This window comes from Mya arenaria, chromosome 11 (assembly GCF_026914265.1).
Source record: "Mya arenaria isolate MELC-2E11 chromosome 11, ASM2691426v1".
In the NCBI taxonomy this organism is placed as follows: Eukaryota; Metazoa; Mollusca; class Bivalvia; order Myida; family Myidae; genus Mya; species Mya arenaria.
Genome location: NC_069132.1, coordinates 41759139 through 41783791, shown reverse-complemented (window position 1 = coordinate 41783791; position 24653 = coordinate 41759139). Strand labels below are relative to the sequence as shown.

Below are 24653 nucleotides of genomic sequence, written 5' to 3'. Positions count from 1 at the left end.
ACCGATAAAAAATGAAACATTTAGACATGTATATAGGTTGTCGACGTTATATATGCGTTATAGTGTTAGTAGGTGACCCGATATGATATATACGGGGCGCAGGAAACCATGTTTCCTTTGCCCCGTATATCACAAATCGGACCACCTACTAACCCCGTAACTTATAATATACTATTTTTACCGGGTCAAAAGCTCATTGTTATATTCTGATATGTCAAGTATATATGTTTGTTAATCATGTCGGAAAATATATCACTGACCTAATGTTTCTTGTTATCATATACCCTACTTTAAATAAAGATTTTTGTATGTTGTATCTTGTTCGGGCTGAAGGCCAAAACAGCTGACCTCTAACAAATAAACTAGGCCAATATGAAATCATCTAATTAATAACATTGTGATATTAATCAACACATGTCAAGAGTCACATTGTACAATATGAGCCGCATCGCGCGATTTTGGGCCTTCAGATATATTTGTTTTTAATACTTTATTGGGTATTTGTATAAATTACATTTCAGGGAGTTATACTGAAATTTTTATTATGATAGCACTTATATTGCGTTTTGATAAGTGAGACCATGTATTGCGCATTTTTATTTTTAAATTTGACGACTCACACATGACGTTCTTACAAAAACACATTATTTAAATGACGTGCAGAACTAACGCATCAATGTTACATCTAGTTTAAAATATTATTTAAAATATATCACCAAGCCGGGCAAGTTTCCCCCACAACACAAGACCACACTCTCGCGCAACATCGTGCCAACGAGAGTGATTAATATAAGTTGCAAGAGCTTGTTTCACAATCGTTGTAAAATTTAATAAGTTTAAATTAAACAATTATTATATGTTTTCCAAACATGGAATCTTTATGAAACATTGATACATAAAAAATGATGATTCATTTTTGTATATTTTTTTTTCTTGGGGCGTTTTTAACACAGATAATTAATGCAGTCAAATTAAATTGGGACAAAATCCGTGATTTCTATGGAAACATAAGTAAACTTATAATCATAAATCCATTTTAAAACGATGCAACAATGACAAATCTTAAACGAAAGAAGTTTCGAACAAATCATTAAATAGAGAAAACATCATTATTTTTGGCATTTTTTATTATTTCATTTGAATAACTTATGTCCGAAGACCAAAAAGCGCACTATGCGGCTCATATGGGAGATGTATGAGGAGGCTACTTAGTGTGTCTTTTTTGTTCTTGTAGTAACGATACAATACTTATTTGCTAACACCGTCGAACAGTAATGTTAAATAAAAGTGAAACGCCCATTAAGTAGGAAGAGGGATAACGATAAAAAGTCATGTAAAAAAAGAAGACTTAATTGTATTTTGATGATGGGATTCGGAGGTGTAAGATTGTGTCCATCATGTAAACACAGGCGGCGATTGCGTTGACATGACCCACCCTATGGCCACACCCCTCCTTCAAAAAATACATAATTAGGCCTAAAACAATATTTTTTGTTTAGGGTAACATCCCTAGGTAGGGTCGGTAGGGATTTTTTTATATATATTGTTTTCAATACAAGGTATATCATGAAGGTATTTTTCGTACAAATGAGACTTCCTTGCAAAATCACTTCCATGTATTGCTGTTGTTAAGATATGGAGCTTTATTCTGTCAAATATTGATGTCAGACAGTAAGATGTTTTTAACAATTTCATGTTTATTGGGAAATACAAACTTGAAATAAACTTTTTGGCTAGTTAAATGACTTGAATACCGTTATATTAAACCAATGCAGTAAACGTCGTACGTTTTTGTTTCTGAACTGACAACTAAAACACTGTTAATACATAGTATTGTAATAAAGCGAATAGCTTAGTTTGAGGAGATTTAAAGTTATAGAAAGTATATGCTATCAAGCAGGAATTCTAACTCACGACCTTCTGTTTAGAAGGTATTTACTGAATGTATTTAGTTTGAAATCTAGCTAGGGGAAACCCAATCGTATTTAATACATATACTTTGTTTTCAAAACATGGCCTATTAACCTATAAAACTGACCTATTGTTTAACCTAAAAATGTAGATATTAAGAAATATTTCAAGACACTGCCCTCCGTCTGTTGCTTTTACAACAATTACTTTAATAATTAATGTTTATATGAATTGTCAATATATACGGGCTAGTATGAGACCGATCATACATCATTTTACATGATTAGAATACTTTTTTGTCACTGTCTCAGCTGAGTTTACCTGTTTAAAAATAGCTCGTAATGGTTTCCCAGTTTACAGTGTGTATAATGCCACGCAATTAGTACAGATACATACGCCGACCTTATTTTTAGATTAACCGGGATTTACGAGGTAGACAAATCAATAAATTTTCGAACTGGAAAGATACGCAAACAATTTGAAAGATACATGTGTACATCAGTGATTAAGATTCGATGAGTTGTACACAACACTATCAAGTTTATGTAAGTTTTTGACAATTTACTATATTTTTTGCAGTTGTATCATCCACTGTCTATGCCTTTTTCAATGCTTCAAAGCTGTACTCTCACAGATATACCGTTTTTACAAGTTTTTTTTTATTATTTGTCTTGGAAAGAGCAACATTTTTCGTAAACATTTTTAAACCAATGATATAAGATTGCTGATGAAAAATCAGATCGTACTTTTTCATATTTCCGTTCGAAAATTAATGTGTTATGGCTTACACCGTTTCTTTAAATACGGTTTAAGAAAAATGCACAAAACATCAATTTTTAAACTTAAATGTAAAACTCTGCGATCTAATTTTGTCAGCAGTCTATAATATGACTGGTTTCCATGGGTTTTCGCAAAAATTGGCTCGCTCCAAGACAAACAATTAAAAAAAGTTGTCAACACATTCAATCTGTGAGAGTGCAGCTTAAAAGCGTGAGTCATTCCACTAAATTACGATTATAATGTGCCTTTGGTGGGTTTCTGTTCGACTTTTTGTGTGGAAATTGGAAAGTTAAATTTAAATCATCTTTACCTCACAAAAACGAACGAATCTAGATTATTGATCGGGCCGTAACCATAGTGTATGGTTAGGGTAACATTTGGTCCAAAAACAGGAAGTGGAAAGTACGGGGGGGGGGTTGTGTTTTTTTTAATAGGCTTTATTTACAAAAGTTATTGTCTTCAGTAGTATAATAATTGGTATTTCGCGGCCATTTTGTTTGGTGGTGCGGTGGTTCTGTCGGTGGTTCCATTGTTTGCGCATGCGCAAGTTTGAAATTGACTTTCGCGGCCATTTTGTTTGGTGGTGCGGTGGTTCTGTCGGTGGTTCCATTGTCTACGCATGCGTACGTATATGTTTTGGCGGACAATTTTCAAAGTTAGTTTAACTCAACCAACATTGAGCGGGAAGACAATGGTATCGATTTCGCGCGTTAGCGGTCATATTTGGCGATTTTCCGCTTTTAGCGGTTATGTTTAACCATTGTTTAAAATCCAAGACAAAGGGTCATTGTTTAACTGGGTCTCCATTGATTATCAGTATTAATCTTTTTGCGATTGAAGTTGGCAGCCATTGTTTTACCGGCTAATATGAGTTATAATTTGACACCATATGACTCAAACAGGAGAATGTTTGATTCCTTTTGGGATGAGAATGGTAATATGTTACCCTGGAACGATAGTGAAGCTCGTTGTATATATTTGTGGGTTAAGGAGAGTCATCAGAAAATGGTATTTCTTTTAAGACAAACTAACAATTTTCAAACCATAGTTGATCAGTACAATAGCCATCAAGAGATTGAAGAATATCCGGATAGATGTAAATTCATTCCCTTTTTAACCGCATATACAGGACTTAAAGACGAGTCCATAGTACGAGAATAATCAACGTCCAAGACATTTTATTTTTTTTGATTGTCAATAGTGGTATATAACAAACCGAACAAATTGGATATTGTAAGTCTGTGCTTTAACAGTTGTCTAAAGTGTTTAAAAAATACAAAAAATGGCTCAAGCTCAGATACGTTTTTCTAACGAGTTGCAGACATATTTGAGAGGTTTTGGTTTTGAAAATGTCTCTTGGTCACCAATAAGAAGGGAAATTACATGCACACTTGGTGACAAATTTGTCATAGTTGTAAAAGAGAGACAGCGACGCATTAAAATAATATTTAAAAAGGGTCACCAAAGTTTTCAATTACCATTTGATATTTTTGAAACTCTCTGTGATATGAAGGAAAGTGTTCAGTTATTGGCTTCATTCTTACACGGACAGTCGAAATGACAACTTCAAAACTATTAGAGTTTGAATATAGTTCTCCAAGCATGCTATTCTTTCAAGACAGACTTAAAACGTTCGACATGTGGCCACCTCAAATAGAACCAAACAAGTTCCAATTATCTTCAGCAGGATTTTATTATACTGGCAGAAATGACACAGTAGAGTGTTTTTCTTGCGGTTTGCGATTACATCAGTGGCAGAAAGGAGACGAGTCGTTGTTAGAACATAAAACACATTCTCCAAGTTGTTTATTTTTGAACATAATTGGACATCATAAAAACGACATTTCATGGCAGCATAAGGACACCCGATCTTCGTCCTCCAATGACTCATCCCGAGCACCATGGACGTGGACCGAACCTCTGGCGGGTTTTCAATATGGCGATATCCCCGGATGATCTGAAAATTCAAATTTGAATTTTTCCGTTACCATATGTAACTATAAAAGACATACAACACAGCACAAACATTCAGTGTTTCATCGACATTTGGTGTGATCATATCGCAGCAGAAAAACTTAACATGGATTGCAGTGAACTATCTCAAGATATTTATGAAAATGAACATTGTGACTCCAAAACGAATGTTATGGACACTACAGAGATTTATACTCCAGTTTCTACAAGTGTCGCGCTAATGAATTCATACTTTGACTTTGTATATGCGAAGGCACTGTGTGAGGTTATGGGTATGGTGACTAAACAACTTTGCTATGGTTGCCAGATGGATCTCCCATCTCAAAAAGATCACGATTGTATCATGGATACAGACCCTGATGATGATGAGTATAAAATAGAACGTTACTTTAGTGACATGCTAAACGCAGTTAATGAAAAAAATATACTACAAAGTTGGGAAGAAATTGTGCGCATTTCAAACATTTCCTCTGAAATGATTGATTTACACAAACATTTGCTAGAGAGCAATGACTATCTGCAGATAATGAAAACCGAGCGGTGGTGTGAAAAAATGAAAAGAATGGTGTTGACAATCAATCGCATTGAAGATCGACTGTTTCGTCCATCACGTTGAGCAAAAGAATATTTACAACACAACAAAATGGACATATTATGCAATGTTGTATGTGTTTTACTGCATTTTTCTTCAAAAAAAGAATTCATGAGAAATTAAGAACTCTGGCATTGTGTGGCGTAAAATGATTTGTTATATTTATTACTTCACGAATTTCCTTTTTTGCATGTTTCAAATAAATATTTAATTCACTTTATGTACATGTATGTCATTGTATGTATATGCTTGTATGATCATATGCTGACTTATTTTATACATGTTTAGTTTCAAATAAATGTATTTATATCTATACATGTTTTCATTTCCTTGCTTTAGTTTAATTAACAACCCATGTGTCCCATAATATAAACTACTAACAACGATGATCATGTTTAATCATGGATAAAACGCAGAAGGAACATATCCTATCACAATATTATTTCGATTCTAAAAACGCAGGCAGCTTTTTGGGTGCAAAAAAGTTACACAGGATATTAAACCAAAACTATCCAAGAGTATTTACTACTTATTTCATACAGAAATGGCTCAACAATCAAGATTCGTATGCCATTCAACGTCAGGCGAGACATACATATAAAAGACCACGTGTTGAAGTGGCGGGTATGAACGATCAGGGTGATATGGATTTAATGGCAGTTGATAACATTGCTAAATACAATGATGGAGTTAAATACCTACTCATTGTTATAGATATATTTTCACGTTTTCTATCCGTTCGACCCTTAGTTAATAAAAAATCTAACACGGTATTGTTAGCAATCAAGGATATTCTTAGTGTTCATAACTTTAAAAAGTTAAGAACGGACCGAGGTTCTGAATTTATCAATCGTGAATTAAAAGCGTTTATGCAAAAGAAGAGAGTTTACTTGTTTAATACACAAAGCACCGCTAAAGCAAACTATGCAGAGCGAGTCATTAGTACCCTTCGTGGTATGATATTTAGAATGTTAAGATATCAGCGAAATTATAGATATATAGATCACCTTCAAGATATTGTAAATAGTTACAATAATTCCCCTCATCGGAGTTTGGATGGATTAGCACCAAGTGATGTTACAAAGAAAAACGAGACACAACTTTGGAGTAAAATGTATCTAAAACCTAAAAAATTCCCCAAAACGCCTCCTCGCTTTAAATATAAAATTGGTGATTTGGTTAGATTAAGTTACACGAAACATCCCTTTAGAAGAGCTTATCAACAACAATATACTACAGAAGTTTTTAAAATAAAGAGCAAGATTTTCAAACAAGGTTTTCCATTATATAAGATCATAGACTTGAATAAAGAACCAATATCAGGTTATGTGAATCAAAATGAAATAATTCCTGTTGATAAAGATGCAGACAGTCTTTGGTATGTTGATAAAGTTTTAAAAAAGAGAAAAGTCAAAGGGAAATTAGAGTATTTTGTTCGATGGGAAGGATTTCCAAAATCATTTGATAGCTGGATTGATGCAGATCAAGTTCAAGAACAATAATAATGGAACGATATGTGTTTGTGAGAGACAGTGAAAGTAATCACATCTTCACCGAGAACAAACCCTATAACTTCAAAGTGCAGTTAAAATTACCTCTATCTTTTAATGGTTACTGGAAGGTTGCTTTGTGTGAAATAAGTATAAAAACTGATCCTAAAGCAAGAAGAAAAACTGTAGATAATACCTTATTTATTTACTCAAACGTTTGCAAAGAAAGCGTTGTTGACGGAGGTGAACGTCCCTTATTGAGAAGAATAGAGAAAAACGAAGAAAATGGTTGGAATTATGTGTTAGAATCTCCTTTTTATTTACCCTTAAACCGATCAGAATTCCAAGAGATTGATTTCAGTATAAAAACTGTGGAAAACGAGTATGCTTCATTCGTAAGTTCACCAGTGCATCTCACACTTCATTTTAAGCGATATCCATTTTACCCCAAATATGAATCAATCTAAGTTGTATGTACCGAACCCACAAATGTGGATAGACTATTTCAAAAATAACAAACCTCAAGTTGGGAGGGGATTTGCCATTCCACACAAGTCGAAGATGGGAAGTAATGGTATGACAATCAGCACAGTTTCCCCATCGGAACAGACAGTAAACCAGGCGAAAAGTGAGCTGAAACGAGATGGTTTAAATACTTCAGAAATGTCAACCCTTGTTCATAAATTATCCAAACCTTCAGAAGTAACACATCGTGTAAACAGCGCGAGAAAAAAACAGTTCAGAAACAGGAGTAAACAAACTAAACCGAAAAAAGGACAGAAGTCTACAAGAAAAAATAAACAAACTGAAAATAAACCTGTAAAAAACAATCAAAAATCAAGAAAAGGTGTAAAAGCAAGCAAAAAAGTGGACAATAAATGGAAAATTGATAAGAAAGCGAGAAATAATTCGAAGAAATCTATAACAACGTGGGATATATTTGGTTCATAAAATGTCTTATTTCACAAAAGACGGATTTTCTGAAGGTGTTCCGAATGAATTACTACTATTTGACTTACCTCCTACACAAGTTGCGGTGAATGATGTCCATTATCAAGAGATTCGTCCAATATCCCAAGTGTCGGATGATACTCCCATTGAGTTTCAAATCAGTGGTCAGAATTCGATGGACTATCTCGATCTGAAAGATACACAGTTATGTGTGAAACTAAAAGTAACTAATCCAGATGGATCTAACTTAAAATCGGGTGAGAAGGTGGGACCTGTGAATTTGTTCTTGCAGGCATTATTTTCAATTATAGAAGTGACTCTACAAAACAAGGCGGTTATATCATCTAATTACAATCCATATATAGCCATGTTTAATACTTTACTATGTAATGGAAAAGATGCTTCATTTTCTCAATTGTCTTCTCAACTATTCATAAAAGATGACAATGATCACCCAGAAGACTGTGATCCTAGTGGAGCAAACAATGGATTGTTTTTACGGGCAAAATATATAACAAAATCAAAAACTTTAGAGTTGCAAGGGCCTATATATCACAGTTTATTTACTATTAAACGGTACCTGTTAAACCAAGTGGATGTTAATGTGAAGTTGTATCGTAGTTCTCCAGCATTCTGTCTAAGTTCTGGCGAGACATCCCCAAGCTATAAAGTAAACATTACAGATAGTTATCTTTTAGTAAAAAAAGTTAGAGTCAATCCAGCTCTCATTGTTGCTCACTCTGAGATGTTAAAGATCAACACAGCAAAGTATCCATTTGATAGACTTGAATGTCGGTTACAAACCATTGCTGCAGGTAGTACGGTGTTTACGTGGGATAACTTATTTCAAGGACAAAAACCAAATACAATTGTCGTAGCCTTTGTCAGATCAGCAGCAATTTCGGGAGATTATAAATCAAATCCATTTCATTTCCTAAACTGTGACATTAGGAGTATTTGCCTTTATGCTGATGGGGTTCCAGTGTGGGGTAATCCACTAAAAACAAATTTTAATAATTTAAATGGAGAAAGTTTTATGAGAGTATACGCAAATATGTTTCTAACAAATGGAATGTGGAATAAAGATGCTGGACTTGATATAAACAGAGAAGACTTTGCACGCACATCCTGTATTTTTACATTTCAATTAGAGCCAAAGTTTTCTGATGAAGCATTTCTATCTCTAATAAAAACAGGAAATGTGCGATTAGAGGTTCAATTTGGAACGGCTTTATCTACCGCAACAAGCTGTATTGTGTATAATAGTTCTCCTGGATTTTTTCAAATTAACGCTCAGAGAGACATAATAACAGAATGAATACATCACAGCTTCAGTGTTGTATAGACTGTGATCCAATGTTGCAAAAAACAATTTTGGGGGTGTTTGCGGCTGATCAACTACCAAACGACTTGGTATTTCCATGTGGTTTTATTGCCAATACAGACAATCATTTCATGGAAGGAAGACATTGGTGTACATTTTACTTCCCAAATTCAACCACTATCGAATATTTTGACAGTTATGGGAAACCAATTGACTATTTTAACACTTATTTTCTGAAATATGCTTCTTATTTTTCAACTGTTATCACAAATTCGAGACAGCTACAAAGTAATTACAGTGATGTTTGTGGGATGTATTGTTTATTTTTCTCACTACAACGAACAAATGGTGTATCTTTTTATGACATTGTACATAGTTTTTTCAATGATTATGACTGTAATGATTTACTTGTATATAACTTCGTTAGAAATATGTTTCCATATTGTTCGCAAAATGGTTGTTTCAAAAACCAAACATGTAGATCACTAATAAAGTAGTGTATTTAAATGGTTTTTGTTTGTATTCTATTTATTGTGTTCTCTGTTATCAACAAGTGTAGATCATGTTGGATGCATTAATTAAATTTGAATGCCCTGCCACTTGTATTGTGGCAGGAACAAGTGGAAGTGGAAAGTCAACCTTTCTATTTGAGTTGTTTAAAAATGCAAACTCTATGTTTACCATGATTCCGAAAAAGATTATATATTGTTATTCTACCTATCAATCCTTATTTGATGATATGAAAGAACATGTGGAAAATATTGAATTTTTTGAAGGTTTACCAACTAAAGACGATATGGACATGTGGACTATGGAAACTGACTTCAAAATATTAGTGATTGATGATTTAGCACAAAAAGCTTCACAAAGTGTAGATATTGTCAACTTATTCACCATTTATAGTCATCACCATAATTTTTCAGTCTTTTTCGTAGTGCAAAATTTATTTACAGGAGGAAAATATTTTCGAACTATTAGTCTAAACAGTCATTATTTTGTGTTGTTTAACAATCAGAGAGATAAATTACAAATTCAAGCATTAGCCAAACAAATGTTTCCCGGTGAAACGCATTATTTTATGGATGCCTATAGAAAAGCCACAAACAAGAAATATAGTTACCTTCTGGTGGATGTAAGTCCACATTCTAACCCGTTATATAAACTTCGTACAGACATCTTTCCACATCAAACCCCCATTGTATTTCTACCTGAAAAGGAGAAAAATGGAAGATAAACTACAGAAGGAGAGACATTTTTTAAAATTTATGATCAACACCAATGAAAAACAACAAAAAATGTTGATAAAAAACTTAACAAAATCTCAATTGGCTGCACTTATAGAGGTGATTTACAATGCTATCAGGGGAAATCTTGTCATTCCAGAAAAGGATAAAAAGAACTTGAAACGATATAGACATGTCATACGTAAAGTAATATCCAAAAGACTCTCTCAAAAAAGGAGGAAAGCCATTCTGTTAAAATATTTCAAACAGTTTTTAGCGTTAATTAAACCCAGTGAATCATGGCTCAAGAATTAGTGTTAATTCCTAAATCAAAGTGTGAATACTTACTCTCTAAATGTGATGGAAGTTTACAAAACAGTCAACCTTCTAAAAACAATAACATGGTATTACAACAAAATGGTAAGAATTCACAGAAAAGGTTGACTCAAAATGGCAGGAAGATACAGAAAAAATCAATTCAAAATGACGGAAATTTACAGAAAAGACTAGTCGTGAAACGTTTAAACAAGTTTTTTGAAAAACCTAAAAAAAATAAGAAAAAAAATGAGAATCTCAAAGAAATAAAGTCAAAACAAAACAAAAGGGGAAAAACAAAGATAATTAACAAATTGAAATGGATTCCCTATAGTATTTGAAATTCAAATGTTTAAAATTCAAATGTTTGGCGAACTTTTTTACCGCCAAATTCACATTTTGGTGGAATATTTTCCCACCAAAACATTTGACAAACTAGTTCATTTACTATTGAGTTTCCGAGTTAGTAACATTCTTTAAGTTTTTACAGAAGGAAGAAATTGATACTTTTGAACCTGAAAAAATACCAGAGGATGGATCTAAGGGGTATATTCTAGAAGTAGATCTAGAATATCCAAAACATTTACATGACAGTCATAACGACTACCCATTAGCTCCGGAACGTAAATTCACACCCAATGAAAAATTATCTCCTTATGCTCAACATGTGTTGAAACATTTACACAACAGTGAGGAACTTCAACCCAGAGCAAAGGTGGAAAAATTACTCACCACTTTAGAAAACAAACAGAATTATGTACTTCACTATCGCAACCTGCAACTGTATCTCCAACTCGGTCTAAAATTGAAAAAATACATAAAGTATTAGAGTTCCAACAAGAGGCTTTCATGAAACCCTACGTTGAGTTCAACACCAAAATGCGACAACAAGCCAAGACTGCTTACGAGAAGAACTTCTTCAAACTCATGAACAACTCGGTCTTCGGTAAGGTTGTTGTTGTTGTTTTTTTTGGGGGTTCGTGTTAATTTATAACATTGTTATCATTTTTGTATGATCTGCCCGTATGTAATTTATACAATTTATTTATTGTCACTTCCATACCACTAATACTTATCTACAAAAACAACTGTTCAATAATTGTCAGGCGTAGTTTCACTTTTTGGTATTTCATTCATCTTCAATCAGACGCTTACAAGTGCTCATGTACAATTAGGAACCTAAAGTAAAACTGACCAAAACTAACTACCGGCAAGTAAAAAGTGTATTTTTCGGTCCCATTTTCATATCCCTCATCCAAAACACAGGTATCTAAGATAACGACGGATACCATCATAAAAACATATATTGAGCAGTTCAGAGTAAAGATTAACATGATGAAAAGTTACTTACCAAAAATTTTGTTTACTTTCAGGAAAAACCATGGAAAATCTTCGGAAGCATCGGTCCGTAGAACTTGTTCATACAGAAAAACGACTACAGAAGGTGTCATCCAAACCCACTTATAAGATGCACCGGATTTTTTCTGAAGACCATGTTGGTGTTGAATTAAGTCGCAAAAAAATTAAATTAAATAAACCAATTTTTGTTGGAATGAGTATCCTTGATTTGTCAAAATATACCATGTACGATTTTTATTATAATCATTTGAAAAATGTGTATGGTAGCAACGTTGAGCTAGAATTAACGGACACAGATTCATTTTTAGTATCATGTACAACACCGGACATTTTCCAAGATATGTTGGCCTATTCACATTTGTTTGACACTTCAGATTTCCCTAAAGATCATTTTTTATATAGTGACTTCAACAAAAAAGTAATGGGAAAAATGAAAAGTGAAACAAATGAGAAATGTATTAGTGAATATTGCGGTTTGCGATCGAAAATGTATGCATTTAAGTGTGATGATATAGACGAGAAAAGAGCAAAAGGGATATCAAAAGCGGTTGTTAAAAAATCATTGACTCTTAATGATTATAAACATGTATTATTTAATAATTCTCAAATGCACTCAACAATGCATTCATTAAGTCATAACCATAAAATTTATCTGGAAACAATCAGCAAAGTAGGATTATCTAGTTTTGATGACAAAAGATTTTTATTAGAAGATGGAATTAAATCATATGCTTATGGACATTATAAGATACAAGAGATATAATTTCTATGTTTTATACCAAATTACATCTAATTTCATGTAATTTCATGTGATGTTATCTACTGCTCTACTGTTGAAATGTAACCTAAAATAAATAAAAAAAATAAAATAAAAATGTATGATCTTTGTTAAACAAATTGTTTGAATTCAATTATAATCAACTTTATTTGTATTTGCATTGTATTGTATTTATAAGAAAATAAATATTAAAATCTTGTCTGATATTTTATTTATTGATACAACATACCGGAATGGTATAAAATAGCTTGTCAGACATGTCCTCAACTTATAAATCTCAATTTGGTCTTGTTAAATTTTAAAATATTGTATTAATGGAATGAAATAGTTATACACAAAAATAAATAATAAAAAACATTCACGTTTTCATTACAATAAGATCGAACACATTTTAACATTTCTGTAGGGTTGATTTAATGAAATGTAAACGATACATCATACCTTTAAGGTATGAGGTTATTTGATAAAGAAATTGTGTGAATCCTTTACCGATTTAATAAAAATAGTGAAACTCAAAAGAAGCTAAGAGAGGACAAAACTGTTATATCTTCAAAACCTACTTTTGGTGGTCAAAATAAAAGATTATTTAGTAAGTTGTTTGAAAAACTTTCATGTCATTGTAAGGTTCAACGGAGGTGTTCATAATGATAAACAGAGTCCAGTGAATCGAGCGCTGGCATTTGACAATGGTTTAATAAGTGATTTATTGTGATAGCTCACCACAGTGGAAGAGCTTTAGTCACCCTGAATGATAAACTAGATATATGATAACGACAATCTCGTCTTTTGAGCCATCAGCAGCTCATTTAACTGTCTTCACTTTTAAGTTATTACAATGGGTACGTCGGAGAGTAATTGAGTGGCTATTAGATATGGTGTTGTTGTACGAATTGACACTAAACGGTCAGGTTTTAGTCATTCAATTTCTTGAAATCACTTTCGATCACGCGATGGCTGGGTTCTGATGAACTTTTGTTTGTCAATGACCTGTGATCTTACATATAAAAGAATCCGTTTGATCACATATAAAGATGGTGGAGGTTATGATAAGTCCATCGTCTGATGAGGGAAAACAATACCATTAAATAGATCCTAGGTCGATGACCCTATGTTAGAAACGTTGGATGAGTTGTCCTTTGACATACAATACACTGATGTGGTTAGTGTGACAATGCTATTGTTTATATCCCTTCTATTGAAATGAATACTGTTAATCAATGGAGACCCAGTTAAACAATGACCCTTTGTCTTGGATTTCAAACAATGGTTAAATATGGCCGCTAACGCGGGAAACCGCCAAAGATGGCCGCGAGAGTCAATTTCAAACGCACATCCAATTAAAAGACACATGCTAAATTTATAAGTTTAATGATGTATATTAATGTGTGATCAGTTCGTCCTCCACCTCCTTGTCTGTCTGGAGCGTACATCTGACAGGATCCAATTGTCCTATCCACCTAATGTACAGTAGCAATACTGAATTTTATCACCACACTTGCTAAAATGTATAACAATGTTGTTAAATTAGATGAGTTTGACTTGTAATTGCTGAAAGTATAGCTTTCATATCAAATATCTGCTGTATGTTTTAAATTAGAGTATGTCTTGCTATACCTATTTCAGGGACTAGAATTTGTCATTAATGCCATCGCGGATAAAATCATTTGCAAGTGAATAATTGCTTTTTTTTCTAGAACGGGCATAAGTACAATTTTCAATGTTCGTTGAATGCACAAGACTATAGGTACTCACATTACAATAACATAGTTGTTAAATGTTTTTCTCAAGAAGCAAATATTACATGGAACAATTTGAACACCTGCTGAAGGAAAGTCATTTCCCCCTTTCTCCTCTTTAGCCAATATATCATTCGTCATAAATCTGTCAAAACCAGGGTACAAAATCAAGTACTAGTAATACGAAGGTTATTAAGGTACCTCTTTGTAAATTATTGGATCAACCAATCATGATTACAAGTAAACATTTAATATAAAGTATATAATACTGCAAAAGTTTCATGAAATCAAACCTGTGAAAAAGATGATGTTATAAATCTGTTTAATATCAATATGTACAGGATTGCTTGGTGACAGTTAATTAAACTATATACAATAACAATGATTAATTACAAACTAGTTTAATAACATACAAAACAAAATATCGCATGGGGCTTTCTGATTCTAACCAAAGATTAAAACAACACAGTAATGACTAATATTGATCTCAAAAAGAGATTTTTAAAGAGGAAAATTATCATTATCTTCTCACACAAAGGAGTGTGTAATAAATCGAGCGTTGGACAACGGTTTAATTAGTGACCTTCTGTGATAGATCACCTCATTGTACTAGATTTAGTTAGCCTGGATGATAAACTAAATGTATGATAACGATAATAGTGACAGTCCCGTCTTTTGGACTTTCAACACATCATTTAACCGACTTTTCACTTTAATGGTATTACAATGCGTCAATGACATGTGCTTTTTCACCTTAAATAATCAGAAGTTTGATCACTTAAAAAGATAGAGAGGGTTATAATTAGTACATCGTGTGATAAGGGGATAACAATTAAAGGCAATACTATTAAACAAATGATGCGTTAATCATTGTTAGAAACTTTGGAGCGTTGTCCTTTGGCATACATAACCCTGATCTGATAAAGACGATAGTGCTATCTTCGTGTCGTACCATAAACTACATTGAAATGAATACTCTCAATCAAACAATGCACCCGTCAACATTCCGCGGACCTGCCTGTGATGGGACCCGCCAGATTCGTCAAAGATGACCGCGAGTTACCTTCTTTTACCCTATAACCTAGTGATAACTATGGGTTTTTTCCTTTGTAAAAATGGAAAACATTATTATTTTTTTGAACAGAGACATTATAAATCTTTGTGGTAATGAAAAAACTGTATCTGCTGATGAACAAGGACAACAAACGTCTTTTCAAAGTTTTAAAATGAACATTTTGAAACCTTTGTCTTAAACTTTCTTCCAAAACATTCGTGTATGAATCGTTATTCTTTGAAACAAAGAAATCATATAAAATCATTAAAGGGAAAAAAACGTTGTAATTTTCCTAACTAGTGAGATCAAATTTTGTTTATTACTTGTAAAAGGGATTGAAAAAAAACTTTTGAAAAATTTGATGATTGTAGAAAACAATAGTTGTTATCATAACCTCTCAACTGTTAGGTCAGCTCAATATAACCTTTATCAATATTTTATGTAAAATGATCATGAGCCCCTTTTAAAAGGTATCAAGTACAATCATTATAACAATCGTGACCATTTCTATGATAAATGTTATTGTTAACATGTTAAGATTGTTCTCCCTATCGCTCCTTTTGGGAGTTGAATTGATATATAAAAATATTGTATTGATGGTGATAACGGAACTCATCTTGGCTAATGTTATGTTAACGGAAAAATGAGTATGGTTTTGCAAGGTGAAAAGTTCATATCACCGTTCATTAAATTTGAATGTCTTTCACTGTTAACAATGACCCTTTGTCTTGGATTTTAAACAATGGTTAAACATAACCGCTAAAAGCGGGAAATCGCCAAATATGACCGCTAACGCGCGAAATCGCTAAATATGGCCGCGAAAGTCAATTTCAAACTTGCGCATGCGTAAACAATGGAACCACCGACAGAACCACCGCACCACCAAACAAAATGGCCGCGAAATACCAATTATTATACTACTGTCTTCATTGTGGAATGGTGTAAAAGTAGTTTTCAGTTTAAAGCATTAAAGGTTTTTAAACTTTATCTTTAAACACTAAGCAAACAAAAGAAACACACAATAAACACACTGAAAATGTTTTAACAATGCTTTAAGGTTGGTATTAACATTTTATCGATGAACGTGGATTATGAAATGTCAGAAATTAGCAGAACATCGGATTTACTATTCGTTTTGTTTACCTTGTGAAACCAAATTAAATAGTAGTTCGTATTACATTCCGGTAGTTTATCGTTCGGATAAACTTCCTTGGTTGTTTAAAAAAATATGCACCGAAACTAGAAATGTATTAGGGAAGAGACCTATCATAGTTTAAAGCTGCACTCTCACAGACTGAGCGTTTTGACAATTTTGTTATGTTTTGTCTTGGAACGAGCCATTTTTTTGCGAAATTTAATGGAAACAAGTGATATAAGACTGCTGACAAAAAATAGATCGCAGAGTTTTATATTTAAGTTCAATAATTGATGTTTTGTGCATTTTTCTTAAGCCGTTAGTAACGGTTTAAGCCATAAAACATTAACTTTTGAACGAAAATATGAAAAAGTACGATCTGATTTTTCGTCAGCAATCTTATATCATTGGTTTGAAGATGTTTACGCGAAATTTTGCTCTTTCCAAGACAAATAATAAAAAAAGTTGTAAAAACGGTATATCTGTGAGAGTGTAGCTTTAGTTCAAGTTATTTAAGTTCAAAAAATGATGTTTTATGCATTTTTCTTAAACCGTTACTAACGGTTTAAGCCATAAAACATTGATTTTTGAACGGAAATATGAAAATATACGATCTGATTTTTGTCAACAATCTTATATCATTGGTTTGCAGATATTTTCGCAAAAAATGCTCTTTCCAAGACAAAAATAAAAAAAGTTCAATCTGTGAGAGTGCAGCTTTAACAGCATTGATTACACCAAATACATGGCTACTTTGTTTGCAAACATTATATAGTAAAGAAACTGAGCTCGACTAGACTACATAATAATAGTTATTTTTTGCTGAACTAAACCTTAACCTTTAACTCGGCATAAGGCGGGCGCAGTCCGACTACCGAATTTATTATTAAGAAAAGCAAACTTAAATAATAACTCATTAGTGTGACCGCGAATGCCTGTACATTACGTCACCTTAGTGCAATAACTCGATATCTGCTTATAATTCTTTATGCAGTTATTGAGTTATTGCACTAGGGTGACGAAATTTAGTTAGCGCGCGTACGTAAGCTTTCAAATACATGTAACTCACTTAGGAAATTTCGGTTGTTTTCATCTAAAGCTTTCTAAATTATTACATATGAATCATACCAGTGATCACATTGACGGACGCATGAACGTAAACACGAAACCGGTTTATCAGTGATAGCAGACCAAAATATATATTTTTGTAAAGCTCTGGGGCGATATTCAATAACCAACTAAAATTGAACTTAGATTTAAGATTAGAATTTCAATGTTTTGATTGGCCTGTTGTATATCTAGCTGACCAATAGGCCGAGTGAAATCACTGAGGCATGTCTAAGGATAAGGATAAGATCAATATTGAATACTGGCCCAGAGATAGTCTGTTTTGATCATGTTTCATGGAAGGATAGCGAAAGTAGAACCATTTTCTGAAAATCAGTTTAACATTTGCTACCATTGATAAGATGATAACATACCCATTTATATAAGGATGTGTAAAGCGCAGGTGGAGTCTGTTTCGATCATGTATCATGGTATGGAAAGCGAAAGTTGAACTATTTTCTAAAAAGTTTGTGAATTCCAGTGACTAATATATTACGCACAAAGCTTCATAAGCGCTGAGTTCAGTTAAGGATTACAGTCGCACAGGTAGGTAAATTGTCTTGTTTTTTATGCGTTACGATGCAGTGGGGATAAAAGAGACCCCAAAGGGCTGGTAATCAATATAGGTCTTAATGATCGTACATCATTGACTTTATTCCACAAATGGACAGTTTTAACTGCAAATAATCCGATTAGCTACATCACTCTTAGATCCAATTGAGAATACCAGCGAATCCCTTGGTTGGTATTCATTTTCAACTGAAGTTAATTTTATGGCCATACATTATTGACTTTATTAACTCTTTTTAATAACAAATAATTAGATTAGCTACACCGTTCTTATGTCAATATTGAGTATGACCATTAGATTAACTTAAGTTGAATATGAATACCACCCCAGGGCTGGGCTGGTATTCGTAATTAGATCTAAGAACGATGTAGCTAATCGGATTACTTGTAATTAATAACTAACCAATCAAGTCAATGAAGTCTGTGATGAATTACAATAAGATGAACTTAAGTTGAATATGAATACCACCCCAGGGCTGGACTCCCTACTGTTTTAAACATATCAATACGAATAATGTTTTATAAATATTATATTTGTCAAACCATCTATATGTAAAATGATTGTCTACACGTGTGTTATCATTGCTGCGATGTAATGTATGTAAAGGAGAGTATTGTTTACTTCATTGTTAGATTGAAACGAACACCAAGAGTGACAGTTCACAATTTTTTTAACACGAAGCCACAGGTGATATATTTACTTGATCTATATGGGTACTAAAATGGACTTTAATTAACGTTTTATTGTGCCAGATATAATGATATGACGTCTTTGATAGTATACCTAACACTGTTTTAAAGAGGAGTTTTGTTTGTTGTAATATAAAATGGCGAATAGCAACAAAAGTTAGATTTTATGGTGATGTTCTATTTAGTTAGACTTGAGTAAAGATGCTTTGTTTTGAACTTTTGGAACTAAAATGAAATAACTGAATAGTGAAGACAATGTTTCTTGTATAATTATCTGTATTTAAACAAAGGAGAATGCCAGGAACATAAGATACACCCAGCAAGTCCAAATTTAAGTAAAGCATTTGCAATATAACTGTTCTACTTCCGGGGACTTAATTTCCCGGATAAAGAGTATTTCAGGGTGAGATGAATGAGTTATCGGACAAGACAATACGTCATGGTTAAATCTGTCTGTTAATGTGTTATAAAATTTCCTTCAGAAATCACTATGCCTCGTTCGTACGTGAACAACGCATCTAACCGTAGCCTGGGACGCGTTGGAATGCCTGTCGGTAGTATGGTAGTATCAAGGAGCGGCGGCGGAGGGTCGGCGACCGGAGGTCACGGATCCTATGCGAGTCCAAAGACCTACGTCGACAACCCGTTAAATCGGTCCCTCGGCCGTGTTGGAAAGGAACACGGTACCGCTGTGGTTAGCAAAGCGGAGAAGAGTGGCCCGGGGCCGGCTACGTTTTCCCGAGAAACACCATCTACGCCGGATGTGTACAAAGACAACGCCCTAAACCAGAAACTTGGTCGGGTTGGTTTGCCTAAGGGGAGTATGCCCGTCTCTATCGAAGACCCTGGTAGCACCAAGGTTTATGTGGATAACTACATGAACCGGAAGCTGGGTCGCGTGGGGAAGATCATTGGAACAGCCGTTCACCACAAGCAAACGGGAGAGGTTAAAACGGAGGTGTACGTGAATAGCCCAGATAATCGTCACCGGGACAGGGTGGGGAAACCAAGGGGGAGCCGACCGCCGCCTAAAAAAAGCAACAAGACCAAGGGTACACAAAAGATGATTAAGAAACTGGACGACGGAGATGAGGTACACAAATAGCTATTTTTTACATGTGGTGGTTCTAAAACGGTTATTAAATATTCAAGTATAGTTACGTTATTACACTTAAGTTTCATCGCTAAAAACTAGCCAATCACATTCCTGATATCTGTGCACTGTATTCCGTGTTTTTGCCTTTTCGGTTGAAAATTTAAAATATGAACTTAACATATTCTTAATTTTTTAAACGTTTTTTTTTTTTTTTTTTTGGTTTTTAGCGAAATTGAAACGTTGAATTGATATTTGCAGCTTGAGGATTTTGAGGACTATCGTGATATCAATGATGACTTCTACCCTGATATAACCGAACACGATTACAGGGAGCACCTAGAGAACGCTATTTACCACCTGAACAGACACAGGGAAGAGTTGGATTGGAACAAGACCCACGGATCGAAGCCAAAAACAATGGCGTCTCTTTTGACGAATTTCCAAGGGAGTATCCCGTTCTCGGAGCTAAGTCTGAATCCTGAAAGGAAAATTGGCGAAGGCGGGTTTGGGGAGGTGTTTCTGTCTGAATGGAATGGAAGCGCTGTTGCCGTGAAGAAACTGAAAGACACAAAGTTCAGCAAGCGACTTGAGGATGGTTTTAAGCGCGAAATTCTAACCTTCAGCGCTCTTGAACATCCGAACATCGTCAAGTTCCTTGGCGCATGCGTAGAACGTCCGAATGTTTGCATCGTCATGGAGTACATGCAGATGAGTCTTTACGATGCATTGCATATCAAACCCGATATCACGTTCTCTGAGACGGAATGTCTAGACGTTATAACTGACGTCTGCAAAGGGATGAAGTACCTACATGGTGAAAACATCGCACACTGCGACTTAAAAACCCTGAACGTACTGATCAATTACTCAAAGGGGGAGACGTGCATCGCAAAAATCACAGATTTTGGCCTCAGTCTTGTCAAGAACAGCACGCAGACGACTTCTACGAAGGTCGACGAATTCGTCAGCGGATTGGGCACGCCACGTTATTCTGCACCGGAAATTCTGCGAGGAGAAATTTTGAAGGCTTCCGACATGATGAAGGCGGATATCTGGTCGCTAGGTCTTATCATTTATGAGACTATTTTTGAAGAAGAGCCATTTGTCAATCTAAGCTTCATACAGCTTAAAGTGCAGGTTGGTGAAAAACATCTTATACCGGATATGGATGATGACGTCATCATTAATCCTGACGTCAAGGAGGCGCTGCTTCAGACATGGAAAAGTGAGCCGGGGGATCGCATTGAAATCGGAAAGCTTACTGAGGTGGTAGAGTCAGCACAGTACGTGTTTGTTCAGTAGATGTGCAATAATCTAACTGTCATTTGTATACTTTTTAAGCATTTAACAAAAAGCAATAATATTCGCTTCAGCGTAAGATCGCATTATATTTCACCTTGCGATAAATAATATATTACATTCTTACGTGGTAACAAAATATACATAATCCATAATGATGAAAGATAAAAAAAACAGGCAACTGAATTGTTGTTGCCGTGTTTTGAACAGTGAAATATATAACTTAAAAATAATGACATATTAATGCACATTTGAACATTTGTTTGACTTTTGAATAAATAGTGTACACTGGCACACTAAATTGAACTGTGAAACAGAGACTGTGTGAAAGACTGTGTGAACTTGTTTTAGGACAGAGATTACTCTAGTGTCGATTGGGTACACTAGAGACTACTGCAGTGTCGATTGGGTACACTAGAGAATATTGTAGTGTCGATTGGGTACACTAGAGACTACTGTAGTGTCTATTGGGTACACCTGTGACTACTGTAGTGTCGATTGGGTGCACTAGAGACTACTGCAGAGTCGATTGGGTACACTAGAGACTACTGCAGAGTCGATTGGGTAAACTAGAGACTACTGCAGTGTCGATTGGGTATACTAGAGACTACTGCAGTATCGACTGGGTGTACTAGAGACTACTGCAGTATCGACTGGGTGTACTAGAGACTACTGCAGTATCGACTGGGTGTACTAGAGACTGTTGCAGTAACGAGTTGGTGTAATAGAGACAGTTGTAGTGTCAATTTTGCATACAAGAGATTGTTGTTTTGTCAATTTGGCATAAAATAAACTGTTGCAGTGTCGATTTGGCATACTAGAGATTTTTTTCAATTTTGTTGTGTCAAGCAGAATCTGTGTAATATGTGAAATATCAGTGAAACAAAAACATTTGTATAAATGTTTTTAATATACTTAAAGCTACACTCTCACAGAAATACCGTTTTTACAACTTTTTTTTATTTTTTGTCTTGGAAAGAGCACATTTTTGCGTTAATATCTGCAAACCAATTATAAATGATTGCTGACGAAAGATCAGATCGGGTTTAAGAAAAATGCATAAAACATCATTTTTTAAACTTAATTATAAAAAATGAGATCTAAATTATTGTCAGTATTCTTATATAACTGGTTTCCATGCATATTCGCAAACATTGGCTTGTTTCAAGACAAAAAATAAAAAAGGTGTCAAAACGTTCAATCTGTGAGAGTGCAGCTTTAAGTTACTTTCGCCACCAGTTAAACATGGATGTTTGTGAAATATATTGTATATAAGAGAACGATTGTGAAAAGAGGTCGTTAAGAGACTGTTCGAATACATGTGAAATGGTGTGCATATCGACATGCTGTTTACGTTTTATATTTGACTGTGTATCGTCAGAGTTTGATTACTTTTGATATATGAAATCTGTAATGATTTGACACTTTATTTTAACTTAACATTGCCGTGTTGCTTTTTTGTGTTTAATTCTAGGAAGTTTGAAAAATATAAACTTGATAAAGTCTATAGATACTAACATGTTTGGTCAAAATCAATGTATCCTGCGATGTAAATTTAGATTGTTTCAGATAAAATGTATCGGGTCATTATGGCAAATACTGATAATTATTATTGATGACTTATATGATAGATTAGATACATTATACATTAGATACATTATCTAATAATGAGGTATTGATGTGTTGTTTTGGCGCCGCATTAAAGTGCGGGGTCTCCATTGAATGAGATGTTGTTTCAGTTAATGGGAGGAAAATTAAGTATGAAATTTCTACTTAAAGCTGCACTCTCACAGATTGAACATTATGACAAGTTTGTTTTTTATATTTTGTCTTGGAACATGCCAATTTCTGCGAAAATGCATGTGAACAATTCATATAAGACTGCTGACAAAACATAGTCACAGATTTTTTTAATTAAGTTCAAAAATTGATGTTTTATGCCTTTTTCTTAAACTGTTAGTAATACTTTAAGCCATAACACATTAGTTTTCGAACTAGAATATGAAAATCTGCGATCTTATATTTTGTCAGCAGTCTTTTATCACTGGTTTGCAGATATTTACGCATAAATTTGTTCATTCCAAGACAAAAAAAAATAAAAAGTTGTAAAAAAGGTAAATCTGAGAGAGTGCAGCTTTTAGGCTTGTTTTCCTGTTTTAAAAATTATTGAATCAATAATGTATATATTAATAGAAATAAAAGTATATTTTTTTGTGTAGTTCGTTTATTTGTGTGTCTTTATTTCAGATATCAGAAACACTTTGATTTAATATTAAAGTTGCTCTCTCACAGTTTTGCGGTTTTGACTTTTTTCTTGTATCAGAATCATCTGATTTTGGCAGCAATGCCTTTAATTCAGTCATATAAGATAATCCAATAAAGAACAGATCTCATTTTTTTGGAAAACTACCAAAAAACCCCTCATTTTTCGTAAAACGTTCGTAACGCTGTTGGCCATAAAACATCAACTTTCAAACGTAAATGTGAAAAACTGCGATCTGATCTTTTGTCGGCAGACTTATATTACTAATTTCCAGTCATTATCGCAATAATATTTGCTCATTCCAAGAAAAAAAAAGTGTCAAAACGGTCAATCTGTGAGAATGCAGCTTTAATGAAATTACGTGATATATGCATACATTCATTGATCAAGTTTAGCCATTTACCTATTTGTGTTGTTTATACTTCAAATTGTTCGAAAATAATCTTGTATGGAATGCATTGTGATATTTTGGCTTTTTGTTTAAAATTATCCGAGACGCTCAAAGCATTTAAGCTGGAGCATAGAAAAACAAAAAAAAACAGGAAATAAAATAAAAGTTTGATATATTTTGACCGAAAAAAAGGAGGCTGCAATGTGAATTATACAAAGATATTGTATACATGCAGCCTCAAAACACGCCATGAAATACACAAGTATTAATAAAAAAATAATGAAAATAGATATGATACATTACAAACAATACGAATCATGAATATTCAACTCATAATTATGAACACGACAAACAATTATAAGCGTAGCCTCCAAAGTAAATTCAGAAACAAAATAAGGAACCTATTAATTAAATTCCTGAAATGGGAGGGGGCGGGTTTTACGAGGTTTACCGAGTTTCCGCAAAACACCCTGCGCGCGGGTCGGGATGAACCCATCTTACACGAGCGGCTATGGTAGATGCTTTTTCTCCCTCTTTCCAAAACAAACATGTCTGATTTTACATAAACTATAATGCCGCCATGCGAATCAGTAGGCCTTGTTCCTTCCATATGGA

The 24653-nt window shown here is 34.0% G+C and overlaps 1 protein-coding gene and 1 long non-coding RNA gene across 8 annotated transcripts; one reads left to right on the top strand and one right to left on the bottom strand.

Annotated features, from left to right (window-relative positions):
• The first annotated feature begins 2319 nt into the window (after positions 1–2319).
• Positions 2320–23596, top strand: LOC128207460 (dual specificity protein kinase splB-like). 2 transcript variants are annotated; one of them, XM_052910391.1, is made up of 3 exons: positions 2320–2456; positions 19472–20082; positions 20344–23596. In XM_052910391.1, exons 2-3 carry the CDS (start codon positions 19480–19482, stop codon positions 21385–21387), a joined length of 1647 nt encoding a protein of 548 aa, XP_052766351.1. In that variant the 5' UTR covers positions 2320–2456; positions 19472–19479; the 3' UTR covers positions 21388–23596. The 2 variants fall into 2 exon arrangements, with proteins under 2 accessions (XP_052766351.1, XP_052766350.1); XM_052910390.1 differs by lacking the exon at positions 2320–2456 and adding an exon at positions 17979–18275.
• LOC128207461 (uncharacterized) lies at positions 4481–11719 on the bottom strand. 6 transcript variants are annotated; one of them, XR_008256710.1, is made up of 8 exons: positions 11624–11638; positions 11293–11359; positions 10594–10632; positions 10143–10230; positions 8279–8361; positions 7767–7888; positions 7268–7380; positions 4481–4648 (listed from the first exon to the last, which is right to left on the bottom strand). It is a non-coding gene; the product is annotated as an uncharacterized LOC128207461 (long non-coding RNA). The 6 variants fall into 6 exon arrangements; XR_008256707.1 differs by lacking the exon at positions 11624–11638 and adding an exon at positions 11467–11481; XR_008256705.1 differs by lacking the exon at positions 10594–10632 and having other exon boundaries at positions 11467–11719.
• Positions 23597–24653: the final 1057 nt, after the last annotated feature.

What these genes read in the sequence shown, in the direction of transcription:
- LOC128207460 (XM_052910391.1), top strand. Translation starts at nt 19,480, where the DNA reads ATGCCTCGTTCGTACGTGAACAACGCATCTAACCGTAGCCTGGGACGC. An exon ending in AACTGGACGACGGAGATGAG is followed by an intron (nt 20,083 to 20,343) that starts GTACACAAATAG and finishes TGATATTTGCAG; the next exon opens with CTTGAGGATTTTGAGGACTA.